Genomic DNA, 13299 nt, shown 5'->3' with positions numbered 1-13299 from the left:
AATTTTAAATCCGTGCTACTTCCATCAGAAATGATAATCAATAGTATGACCTAGTTTATTTCTACTATAAAAAATTCAGTATCCAAGTTAATCGCTTAAATTTTAGCTGCAAACAAATAAAATTTCTTTTAATGTAAACCAATTAGTTTCCGAGTTTTGTCATAATGTTCGATACCTTTTATATCATACATTAGTTTATGAGAAAAGTTTCATAATATGTATTTCCAATTTTAAAAAGCATTAAAATTGATATTGTGAAGTTAATGGTTTAAAACCGAAGGTAATTTCATGCATTAAACTAGATAGCCCGGTTATCAGTTCCAGAGACTGCAGTTTTGTTCTCGTTGGAACTCATCAGTCTGGAATAGAGAATCACCGAGCTGGAAGCAGATGTCATCTCATTGAAGCTGAGAGTGCCAAAAAACTGGTAGATAAAGTGAATTTATCTCACTAGCGAGTGTCCGCAGCATGGTGCAGTTCAACTTGTAAATTGAAGACAAAGCTTGGGCATTTATCAGTAAGTTTCCGCCCCTAAGCCAGGGCAAAGGCAGTACTACATGCAATATACAGTTGAGCGCGCTTAATGCAATAGCCAGTTTGCCACAAAAAATTCTAATAAGCGGGATATTCCATTATACAGGATCAAAATGACTTATTTCGATGATTTGGTACATTGAAAATTTATTACATTAAGGGCGATATTCTTTCAACCAATATCCCAACAAACGGGCTCGACTGTACCAGAAACCAGACATCCCGGTCATCACATCCAGAGACTGCAGTTTCGTTCTAGATGTCACGGGCCTAACTTACACGGTTTTCACGGTACCAGGATTAAGCAACTCGTAGACCATAGTTGGGGCAAACTTTACCTGGCAGTGTTGTAATCCTATGACTAACATCTGCGTAGTCTTCTCAATGCTGAAAAGTAAGATTTGCTCCAATTATAGTCATATAACAGAGGGATTGAGCAACTCGCGAACCATAGACGTTTAATTTCTGTTCTCTCGTCCCCAGGTTCGAAGCTTCGTCCGAAAGTTCTGCAGTATGTTTCGGTTCCTATCATCAACAACAAGGTTTGCGAAACGTGGCACAGGAAGCAAGGCATCAACATACGGATTCACGATGAGATGATGTGCGCTGGCTATGAATACGGAGGCAGGGATGCTTGTCAGGTAAGGCTGAATCTGCACACAAATTTCACTTTTTGGCAAGTTGCGTCTGTACATAAAGCTGAATATTTTGAAGGTTAAAAGGTTATTCTCACCCCCCCCCTCCCTTTTTCTATGAAGTTCCGAAATATTTCTACTGTTAATAACAGGTACAAAGTGCAGTTTAGGTCGTTTTTAGTGCCAACGAGTGTTCAACTGAAGACCCAGTTAAAAGATGTATATTCAGAGAAATCTTGTTACAACGAAACATCCGTATCAGTGTAAGTCCCGATTTACTTGCCATGACATTGCTTGAATTTTTCGTTGTGACGGAATGTCATTGCATAAATTAAAAATTCGAAACATTAATTATTAAATTATTTATCAAACGAAAAAAACTAACCTTTTAAAAGCAAATTGGGAACGCTGTATTGTAATTATATCTAAAAACAGTGAATGTGTGTATACTCTTATAAGAAAGTGGTCAGATTAAAGGAGGCAACCATTTGGTTTTAAGATACCAGGTTTATATATAAAGAATAACTAAACTAGTTTAAATAGTTTACAAAACTCTTAAACTTCTCCAGTCGACATATCGTGATCCGATTTTATGTCTTGATTTCTTCCAAATATGTAGTAAAATCTGCCGTAAATGTTTCCCCACGCAGTTGGCAGAGTTTTCTATGAACTTGATATTCTGCTATGCTAAGCAGAAAATTTGTATCTGTACTTTTTATCAAAATTGAGTTATTATCACGAAGTGGTTCTTTATAACACATTTTACCAACATACAATGTTTTATGGTCATTTGTGGGTGAGAAATATGTTTTTCAAAATTCAGAAAAAAATGGAATCTGAATCAAATACTGTAGAAGTTTTGTAAGTCCGTCGATATCACGGAAATGTAAACCTCGTGAAATATTGTTTCGTACTGGATTTTCTATCTTTCGGATCTTTGCATACAGATTTTTAGAAATTTTCAGCTCGCGAAATCACGGATATCATCATTTTCGCAAAAATACATGATTGCGACAGTACACAGCCGTGCTAAGCGAAAAAGTCGTATCTGCAGCTGGGTTTGAAATGAGAAATTCCCGTTTAAAGTTTTGAGCCTCCGTGTATTTGACAGATGCAATTCTGTCAAAAAATTTTAAAAATATACCCCATTGACAACTGACGATAAAACATTGTATTGAGGTAAAATATGTGACAAAGAGGCACTTCGGGACCGTAACTCAATTTTGATTTTAAAAAAAGTGCAGATACGACTTTTGTGCTTTGCACGGCAGTATAAGAGTAAAGCCAGAGCAAAGAAGGTTTAGAATTGAATTATACATGCTTTGGGTGAAACATTTACCATTTATGTGGAACAACAGTTCAATGCAAATTGCTGTAAGTGTGTATATGTGTGTGTGCACGAGCACAAATCTCTTTCTCTCCCTCTTTCTATAGGTGTGTGTGAGTGTGTGTGTGTGTGCCACAAAATTATTTACTTCAGTTTTATGTTTTGCTTTAGCTAATGACTTGCTTTACAGACCTTCTAGCTTTGCTGGACCCATAATTTTTTATTCTTAGCCCATTGGAGTTTTGTTTTCTGTTTAACTCTTTTTTTTTTTTTTTTTTGATGTATGTAGATAATCCTTATTGTTGCTATTTTTAAATAATCTTGTGCATTACAAATCGAGCACGTACCAAAACTAATGTTTTCAAAAAACATTTATTCTATGTTAAACATTAACTGACATAATATCATCGGTAAAGCTTTTAATTGACGTTGAAAATTTTAACCAATAATCTCGATATATTTTCAGGTATGGGTTGGGGGGGGGGGCAAAATCTTAGCCTCAGCTCTGATTAAATATATTGTTTGACATCATGCCTTAAAAAACGTTTGACTGTTAGTGCTGAACTTAATTAAACAGTAAGCTACCGCCCTTAAGCAAGAGCTAAGGCAGATCCAGAAACAATCCCCCCCCCCCCAAAAAAAACCCCGGTTATGACAACCAGAGACTGCAGTTTTGTTCTAATTATGGTCCAGATTGTCTGGAGCAGTCGATGACTAAGCTGGAGGCAGATGTCACCTCATTGAAGCTGAGTATGCCAACAAACTCGTAGCTTAAATAAATTTTGTCTTCCTCCCTCGTGGTTACTGTCTATGTGTCATAACCGCGCTGTCAGTATATTGGATGTAATATGTAATAAAAATGTTTGATAAATACTTTCAGGGTGATTCTGGTGGCCCACTAATGATGGAGGACAATAATGTCTGGTTCCTCGTGGGCATCGTTTCTGCTGGTTACTCCTGTGCAAAACAATATCAACCTGGAATCTACCACAAAGTCTCCAGCTCTTCGGATTGGGTCTCATCAGCAATGCACTGAACGAAATGGCTAGTCAGGTTGTTCGTCGAAAGATGGCGCCACAAACTTTTAAATGGCTAGGGATTGCCATCAAGACAAGAACAAAGGAACAAGATTTGAAAATTTCCCTTGGAAATAAGAAAAATGTGTAACAATTTTTCAAGTCTGAAAAAAAGAGGGTATTTCAATATTTAAAGTTACTTTTGAGCTGATGTGATGCAGCTAGTCAGCATTCCAAGAAGAAATGGCACTCACGTCTTACGCACTCTCTTTTGCAGTTATGAAGTTCTTTTGTCATTCTAAGAAGGAAGTTGCTTTCCAAGAAAGAAAATTCTTTCAAAATTAGCAATAATGATGCAAACAAATTATTTTCTGCTGTAATGTTTAAACAGCACATTAAACTCAAATGTCCAAAATTTTAAAGAAAAAAAATAATAATAAATGAGGATAAATTACGTAGAATTTTACGATGCATGCATGAACTGTTACTAAGCATTTTAATTCAATACTGTTGACCCTAATAAACTATAATTACATCAACCACGGGGAAATCGTTTGTTATTTCAAAGATAACGAAAAAATGCTTAGCAAGAAAATACAATAAAATAACCATTAATTAAACTTAAAATTAGTAACTATTGCTCTAAGTTTTGAAAGTAGTGAATTACCATTGGAAAAAACATTAATGACACATTCTAAGCCGCAGTGGAACCGAGAGCGGTTTTTACGGTTAATCTCCCACTCTCCCTAACCGTAGAAATCTTACAATCCAAGGATTACCCTTATTCAAATCCCCCTCCCCCCAGAAAAAATTCTAGTTGTGCAACTGATTCTAGCAATCATTTTTAACAACAACTCAACCGCACAATTTTCTTCAGTTGCTAAAAGTCATGGAGAATGTAATTATTTTCTCTAGATATAGCGCAAGAGCTCGCCTAGAGGTATCTCTATCGCTGGAGAGTAAAAAAAAAAAAAAAAAAAAACAGGAAAGAGAAGGAAAAAAAAATGGTATTTTTCATCTATTAATTTTAGGCATATTTTTTGAAGGATTCATGTTCAGCAAAACTGTTTTTTTATGTGTTGATATTTTCGTCTGCGCGTATCATTTCTCTCTCACGTCCATGTTTTTAACATTAATAAAAGAAAGGAAATGCATGAACATATTCCTGAGTTTCGGGTTTTAGAGCACACCAAAGTCTCTTATTTTTTGCACTGAAACTAATTTAACAAAACAGGAAAATAAATAAATCATTTTCCGGGGTGAGGGAGGACTTTCAGTTTCGATAAAATCACCTTCTGAAAAAAAAAAAAATGGAAATTAATTTGAATTCTGAAATTTTGAATTCATATTACGTGTTTCGCAATCACGAGTTGCGACAGGAACCTGCTCATTGGAGTTATTGTTTCTAGAAACGGCTTCTGTACCCCCCAGCCTGCCCCTCCTCCTGAACGGTTACGTGTGTGGTGTGCGTAGACCTGTGTGTTACGCTCGTAGGCGTATATGTGTGTGAAGGCATGTGTGTGTAGGCATGTGCGAGCGTGCGTGTGTGTAGGACATGGACGCCACCGACCAAGAGAAGCGGGTTCCTGGGTTCAGTGCTCAGGACCAGAGTAGCCGCACTTGCAGAGGACGGTGGGCGGTGGTGCTGCAGAGGCCCCTGGTCTAAGCTGAAAAAGGCACGAACATCAAAGACGGTCAAGTGAGAACAATAAGCAATCGTGATTGCTCAAAAAAAAAAAAAAAAAAAAAAAAAAAAAAAAAAGAACACTACTTTATAGAATCAACAGAATATGCCTCATGAAAATACATTTATAGAACAAAAATGAATATTTTTAGAAACAAGAGACTTTGGTGTACTTTACGTGTTAATTTATTTAAATTTCTCTTTAGTATTGGGGCTGTAGAAATGAAATAATTACAATCCTGAAGGTCTCAATGTACATTTTAAATGTAAATTTTGTTACTGTATTTCATAATTTATGAGTAAAAGAACTGGTTTTGGATTCCTGACAAATGAACTAGAAAATATTTTCTATTCATATAGAAATGTATATTACTGTATCATAATAATATATACATTTGTTTGTAAAAATCTTCAACATTTATTAATAAAATAAATTATTTTTAAATCTTTAGTTTCTTTCTTTAACTCAGTATAAAAACAAGCAGTTAAATAAAATTCATTCCATAAAAAACAATTTATTAAATAGAAATAACAGAATGAAAAACAGCTTCACAGCTACAAATAATGGTGAACAAATTGAAATAGATGACAGAGATAAGTATTCAAACAAAACTTCGACAAGTGCTTAACTTTAATTCAGAGTTACTAATTTTGTCATGTAAAGAGTTTCGAAACTCTATAAGACACTACATTTTAAAGGAAAAAAAACATAAATCTAAATAATTTCTCAAGAACAAGAAAAATTGATTTGATTTCAGACCAAAACTCAAAAAATGCGTTAACTAATTAATTGAACAAATCTACAACTTTTCATATTTCTCCCATATAATTATTGTACAGGCATGACATGCGTTCTGAATGACCGACTGTATTTATTCTCTTTTCTTGCCTCACTGATAAATATTAAACTTAGTCTTAGCATTTCAAATTTAACTTTATGCAATCTACTTGCCATATCTCTTGTTGCGACTAAAGAGATATCGCTGCGAGAAAATCAATGTGGCTTTTAAATAAATCGCGTGATCATGTATGTCGTCCTGATTTGTTCTATCCCCCTTCCCTCTAACATCCTTTCATAGTTTTACTAACATTTTTTAGTTAACCAGAAATGTTCTTACTTTTCAATAATCATAGTCACACACTAATCAACAGTATGTCGTTTTAACTGAGCAATCTATGTTAACCACTATTTTTCTCTACTAAGATTGTTTTATTCAGTTGACATTTTGCACACTACCTCATATGCTTGTTGCTTTCATGCGACAACTATGTACTGTAATTCAGCTTTTATACTAGTTACTCTATTTATATAAATACACAATGTATGCCAATCATTATATTCATTGTTTGTTAAAAAAATATAAAAAATCGAAATCAAATTTTCATTTAATTTCAATTTTCCACATCGAACATGTATTTTGATTTCAAAGGAACGTGCTCTATATAGTACAATCGTGTTAAAATAATTATAAAAAGCAAAGTTAAACTATAAAAAGTTTTACAAAAATCAACTGGTTTCTCTGGTGGTGTAAGGCACGTATTCCTTTCATGCTTTGAGCAGCAGGACGGTAACTTATTGAAGGATTCAGAAAGTATTTTGTAATTGCTAGAGCATCATACTTTTCTATTAAATCTGGAAATATATGCTCAAATCGTTGAAACTCGACTGAGAAAGATAAGGCATTATTAATACTTTAGAAGATCCAATGGATCGCTTTTCCCTACTAAGCAATCACTTGCAAGAGTTGAAACTCAAAGATATTGAGACACTCCATCTTCAGGATGCAGTCCATGACATCTACACCAGCATCCATGATCTGTTTATATTTTGCACGCTACGTCAATTGTTTTCGTTTTTATACTAACACTAGGGAGCTCCGACCCCTGCTCACTAACGCTCACCAAACCTCGAAGATTGCTTCGCAATCTTATTTGATTCGCAAAGATTTAAATCGTCAATTAGAAAAAATAAGAACAAAAACGCGTTACGAATTCTGTTTGGAACAAAAAGCACTATTTTCCCGAGTTTCAATTTAACTTGTACTAACTTGCAGAGCTATAGGAGCTAAAGGGCTCCTGAGCATTGCAAAACGGCAGTTTTGTGCGTTTGAAAAGTCGCTATCAAATTCGTGGTCTCTAGTAATATATTTTGCTCTTTAGCTAAGGGCGTGAATTGAGTTGAGTCCTAGACGCAGTCCACCACAGACTTCTTTTCACAATCTCTTTGACGTTACTTTTTTTTTAATGTATAGAGAAAAGTTACTGTAATTAGCTTTCATAGTAACTATTCTCATAAACACTCTGTTGAACAATATAAATGTTAATCATTAATCATTTGATTTCGAGTTTCCAAATCTAATATACATATATATTTTGAAATTGAGTGTGTGTTCTATATACTATCTATGCAAAATTTAATCTACATCTAAGAACTATAAAAAGCATAATAACTGAAATCAACTGGTTTCTTTGGTGGTGTAAGACACCTGTTCCTCTCACGCTTTGAACACCATGTTGGCAGTTTATAAACTGTCGGTTCAAGCAAATGTTTTATAATCGTCAAAGCATCAGAATTTTCTATTAAGCCTGGAAACTTATCAGTGAATGCACAAAACTCACTGATGCTGATATCTTTGAAACTCAACTGAGAAAGATAAGGCATTATCAGCACTTTAGCAGATCCTGTGGATCTAGAGTTCGCTTTTCCCCACTGAGCAATCGCCAGCAGGAGCTGGAACTCTGAAATATTGAGGGACTCCATTTTGACGATGCAGTCCACAACATCGGCGCCAGTATCCATAAACTCTTTGGCGAACAGTAAATCTTCAGCTTTGCGAGCAATGTAGTCGTAACATTTATTCTTGATGCTGCCCACATCTAACTGAATCGCTTCTTTCAGTACTTTCCAGACGGTGTCGTCCTTAATCTCGATGTTCGATATGAATTTTTCAGCTTCTGCCTTCAGTTCTGGTACGAGATATTTCTCAGCAACAGCACAGGTTTTGAAGGAAGTGGATATATCTTTGAAGGTTACGCTCTCTCCGTAAATATAGCTAAAAACAAGAAACAGTTAAAAGCAGTTGAGTGTAATGTCTATTGTTGAAATACGAAAACAGTTTAAAATTTAGGCCTTAAGGAATTGCACCCGGTGAAGTAAACAGAGGACAATGCTTCCTTTCTATTGGCTGTGTGGCCCTGTTAAGTTGCGTTGTCGAACAGTACTGTCCCCCTGAATGTAAATTTAACAAGTTAATGAAAATTACATTTAAGTAATAAATATCGTTACTAAGGAACTCTACCCAAGTGTGAATCACCGATTGGAATAAAACTTAGATCATTGATAGAATACTTAAAAATATTGAGCGCATGTTCTTTCTTTTTTTTTTTTTATCGACAACAAACACCTTTAACGGAGTGAAATTTACCCCTAAATGTTGGATAATTAGGAACTGAAGAGTACAATATATTCTTTTATTTTAAATTTTAATTACATAAATTCAGATAATGACTGACAATTTGAAGAAGCAAAACAAACTAAAATTGACGTATTTCAAGATTTTTCTGAAATTTCTATTTATAAGGGCCAGACAGCCCGGTTATCATTCTTTATGAGAAAAGTTATGTAATATGTATTTTCCACATTAAAATTGAGGTTGTGAAGTTTATGGTTTAAAACCAATGATAATTTCATGCCGTATGCCAGACAGCCCCGTTATCACATCCAAAGACTGCAGTTTCGTTCTATTTAGAACTCATCAGTCAGGATTGGTGAATAACCGAGCTGGAGGCAGATGTCATCTCATTGAAGCTGAGAGTTCCAACAAACTGGTAGATAAAGTAAATTTATCTAGCAAATTTATCTAGTATTTTATACCAGCGAGTGTCCGCAGCATGGTGTGGCTCGACTTGTGAATTGAAGGCAAAGCTTGGGTACTTAAAGTAGTTAGTTACCGCCCCTAAGCCAGGGCTAAGGTTGAACTATATGCAATATACCAGAAAGCCCGGTTATCATGTTCAGAGATAATTCAATCTAATAAGACTTCAGAACGAAACTGCAGTCCATGGATGTCATAACTGGGCTGTCTGGTATGTTGCATGAAGTTCTGGCCTTATCCCTGGCTTAGGAGTGGTAACTTACTTCTAAATACTGCTTATTTTAAAAAGAAAACAAAAATGAATTTCTTGATAAAAATTAAGCGGACAGAGCGGGAATTTTTTTTTCTCCCTCTCCTGTAAAATTAAAAATAAAAAAAAGGATAGTACTGGTTTTGATAATAAACGAATCAGATGTTCGCTTACTAGCGGTAAAAAATAGATGCTGGAATATTTGGATATAGGGGACTTATTTCTTATTCCCTTGTAAAGTTAACAAGAATGCACGTAACCCCGTTATGATTTATCAGACTTCGATGAAAAGTGCCATGCTTCCCCCCCCTTCCTAGTTGGCAACACTTTTTAAGCAGAATCATCAAAGTGCTCAGAGTTTTTTTGTTTTTTTTACTCAGTTCATATATCCATGAAAGTAGTTTTCTCCTTACGTATCAAATACTACAGATTTCAATAATATTGTAAAGTTCTAAAAAGAAAATTGTGCATCAAAGCTTTTATTCATTAACATGTCATACTACTCTATTTTTACTCAAACTGAAATTTATGTCATCATGTAAAGCGTTTAGACTCAATTCAGACCTACAACACGGGGATAAAGACCGACAAGATAACTATAAAACAACTGTTTACCTTAATAGAATGGAGAAAGCATCCTGGTCAACGTCGGGAAACAGTATGGGTTCTTTCCATTCCGGAAGAGATCCGTAGAACATGGCTTCGAAAACGGGGCTTCCGCAAGCCAGGATATTCCTGTGGGCCATGAATTTTGTTTCCGATGGCCCGACGAGGAAGGTGACATCCGTAAAGTAACCCTTCTTTCTTGCGGTGATCCACCTCTCTGTAATGCTGCCGCATTTCGATCTCCAATCTCCTGTAAAACTAGTATTGTTTAACGTTCACTCCTGCTTAAAAGTCGTTTTTTGTTTTTCAAAATACTTGTTAAATTACGGATACGCCGGTTAAAAACAGTTAATGTATTGTATATACACGAGTAATAAAAGCAATTAGCTATAAAATTCTGTGAAATGACTTCTTTCTTGTAACAGAATTAGGATTTTAAAAATCAGAACGAAACATACAAATCATTTCTTACGTAATGTATAATTATAAAGCTAAATCAAGAATAAATATTAAAAAGAAAAAGGAAAAGTAAAGTAAGTAGCACGTTTAATGAATACAATCACAAAATTTTTTAAAATATACATTTTTTTTTATTGATAAGTATTTTGTTTTAATCTTTCTTTTCTAATTTTTAATAATTATTTTTGAAATGAACTTTATAATTTATCTATGCAGTATTGAGAACACTGCATCAATAATGCTTTAAAAACATTTTTTGAAAAAACTTTTAATGACTGAAATGTTTTTACTGCACCTAATGACAGTCATTAAAAATCGAACACCATTGTTATACTGTTTCACTGCACGCAAGGCAGTAAATGAAATATTGGTTATAGAAACCTAAAACGAGCTTAAACAAAGTCTGTTATTACTTCAAAGACTTCTGCAACATTTTAGACACTAAAAAATGAAAACTATTTTTAATTCATTAAAATCTGAAGAAATTTATATCTTATGCAAAAAATTCAAATTTTCATTTATAAGAAAAAGTTTGTTTAATCACAAGGACGAATACAAGGGAGGGGCGATGGGGGCAATCGCCCCCTCCTTGAGCCGAGATGCAAAAACTCTCCCTTGACATATTTTGGATACTGAAGTTCCAAAAGCGGAATTTTAGCTTATCTATAATGTAAAAAAAAGAGGACTTTCCCGCGTTTTTTTTTTTTTTTTTTTCAGAATTGTTGCCTCGAAAACGCAATTGTAGCATATCGCTCACCACTTTAGTAACAGAGATCGGAACTTCGTACACGAAGTTTTTTCAAAGTTCCAAAAACTCAATTTTGGACGATCTTAGGTGATATTAGAGGGGGTTCGAGGGATTTATTCTAGAAAGTTTTTAAAATTGAAATTAAAAAAAAATTGGACACCTTTGATGACGCTAAGGTCAGAGATGAGGTTCAGTTCAATCCTTTGATTTTTTTTTAGAAATAAAAGTCCTCCAACCCCCTTCACCCCCCCCCCCCAAAAAAAAAGAAGAAGAAATCTTAATTTGAGACGATGTTCCATGATGTTAGGGGACGGAGGTTTGGAATTTATGAAAGGATAAGCATCTGAAATCAATCGCCCTCTCCTTGAATACTTTCTGGATCTGCCCATGATTAATCACTACAGCTTACATTGAAGTATGACTTCTAAATAACTATTTCTGTTGCACGCATTTTTTTTTTTTTTTTTTTGAAGCACTAATTCAATTTATTTTTTTTATATCTTGTACGACAAAATTGGAATTGAGAAAAGCGCGGTTGAAATTGGACTTTGAAATTTTGTTTACTTCCTTCTGTTTTATATTTTTTGCAATAATTATGGAAGTTTTTGCACTATTGTCTTTATTTTGGTATCAATATGTGTAGAATAAATGCTGCATCTTGTGTAAATTTTGGGGGAAAAAATTGAATTTTTGAAGCTTAAGACTCTTTTGACTCCTTAAGTAGTAATAAAGGCATGTGTTAGTTACATTTTACGCTTTTGCACTGAATTACTGTTACAATAAATACAATTTTTACTCACATTCCGGTAAAAAAATCTTTTATTCTTTTCCATAATTTCAATTTCATAATTAAATGTTTAAAAATACTTTAACATCATTAAATTTTTTAAACAATTGCAAATCTCTGTAATGAAATTTTAAGTAAGTGCACTTTTTCTTTTCCGTTTTTTTTCCTATGCTTTTTCGTATTTTTCCCCCCGAATATTCGTACTTACTTTTTCGTATTTTTTAAATACGAAAAAGTTAAAACAGCGTGTGTTTAGTGTTTCTGAAAAATAAATAATGTTTTAAAAGGAAAGCAATGAAATCAAATATTGATGATATTTACATTTATATACAAAGATAAACGAGCATGAAACTGGAAATTCATTGTGTACGAAAACTGAACAATAGTAATATGAAAACAGAAACCATTACTTATTAAAAGATAACAGAGGAAAAACATTGCGAAGTAAAGCGGATTCAAATATATTTTCGCAAAAAAAAGTCGATCGAAGCATATCAGAATCAATTTTAGCAATAACTTAAACACAGATACAGAAGTTTTTGTTATGTACTTCCAAAAACAAAACGATAAAAATCAAACGAAAAAGCTATTTTTCTCGTCTTAAGTCGATTAAAAAAAGAGAGAGATAACAAAATGTAAAACGTTAAATAAAGAAAATTAAATTTTAACATTTATATTGCTATATTTAATGAACATTTACAAAAACAATTAAATTGAAATTGGAATTTTTAAAAGTTTGAGTACCTGATTTTCTTGTCCCAGACATTCCTTAAAGGTACCAAAACCGGTAATGTCACAAAATTTCAAACATATCTTTCAAAACAAATGTTATACATACGCAAGAAATGCATAAAATCTAACGGTTTTTTATTATCAGTACAAAGATAAGGAGACTTGGTCATGATAATAGAGCTTGTTTCTTGGCTGATAAAACTGACATTACTTCAAACATTATGCCGAACATGTTTTCTTTCTTCAATTCAATAAGCATCCTCCACAAATTTGTTTATCTGGGTCATTCTCGCGAAAATCGTATAAATTACGTTTAATACTTTAGTTTTTATTTTATCAAATTTAATAATTAAAACCAATTAATCATACTTTTTGCTCTTTCTTCATTTATTTGTGTGTAATAAAATATTAAGAATTTTTACACAATAAACAATTTAAGAAAGGGTTAAATATGTTTTTACCACTCTGTTACTTATGGAGTGTAACAGGGTCGAATAATAACACAGCGACGTATGAGCTTTACAAAAAATTGTTCCAATCATAAAGAAATTCAAAAAAAAACATAAAATGAAAAAATAATTCAGATTTTATTCGCAGTTTCAAGAAAAAAGACCCCCCCCCCTTTTGTTTTCAATTCCTGCTATTA

At 33.6% G+C, this 13299-nt stretch overlaps 2 protein-coding genes across 2 annotated transcripts in view; one reads left to right on the top strand and one right to left on the bottom strand.

Annotated features, from left to right (window-relative positions):
* The window catches only part of LOC129220522 (brain-specific serine protease 4-like), a 110153-nt gene extending 106621 nt beyond the window's left edge, over nucleotides 1-3532 (top strand). Inside the window, exons 7-8 of the mRNA XM_054854950.1 lie at nucleotides 1018-1175; nucleotides 3377-3532. Coding sequence (XP_054710925.1) covers nucleotides 1018-1175; nucleotides 3377-3532 — 314 coding nt within the window. The remainder of the gene's footprint in view (nucleotides 1-1017; nucleotides 1176-3376) is intronic.
* A 4089-nt stretch (nucleotides 3533-7621) lies between these two features.
* Nucleotides 7622-12706, bottom strand: LOC129220871 (BTB/POZ domain-containing protein 6-like). The gene is made up of 3 exons (XM_054855304.1): nucleotides 12666-12706; nucleotides 9937-10177; nucleotides 7622-8249 (listed from the first exon to the last, which is right to left on the bottom strand). Exons 1-3 carry the CDS (start codon nucleotides 12685-12687, stop codon nucleotides 7622-7624), a joined length of 891 nt encoding a protein of 296 aa, XP_054711279.1. The 5' UTR covers nucleotides 12688-12706.
* Between the last annotated feature and the right edge of the window lie 593 nt (nucleotides 12707-13299).

Source organism: Uloborus diversus, chromosome 4 (assembly GCF_026930045.1).
Source record: "Uloborus diversus isolate 005 chromosome 4, Udiv.v.3.1, whole genome shotgun sequence".
NCBI lineage: Eukaryota > Metazoa > Arthropoda > Arachnida > Araneae > Uloboridae > Uloborus > Uloborus diversus.
The sequence above is the reverse complement of the archived record's forward strand: the minus strand, read 5'-3'. Positions and strand labels throughout refer to the sequence as shown.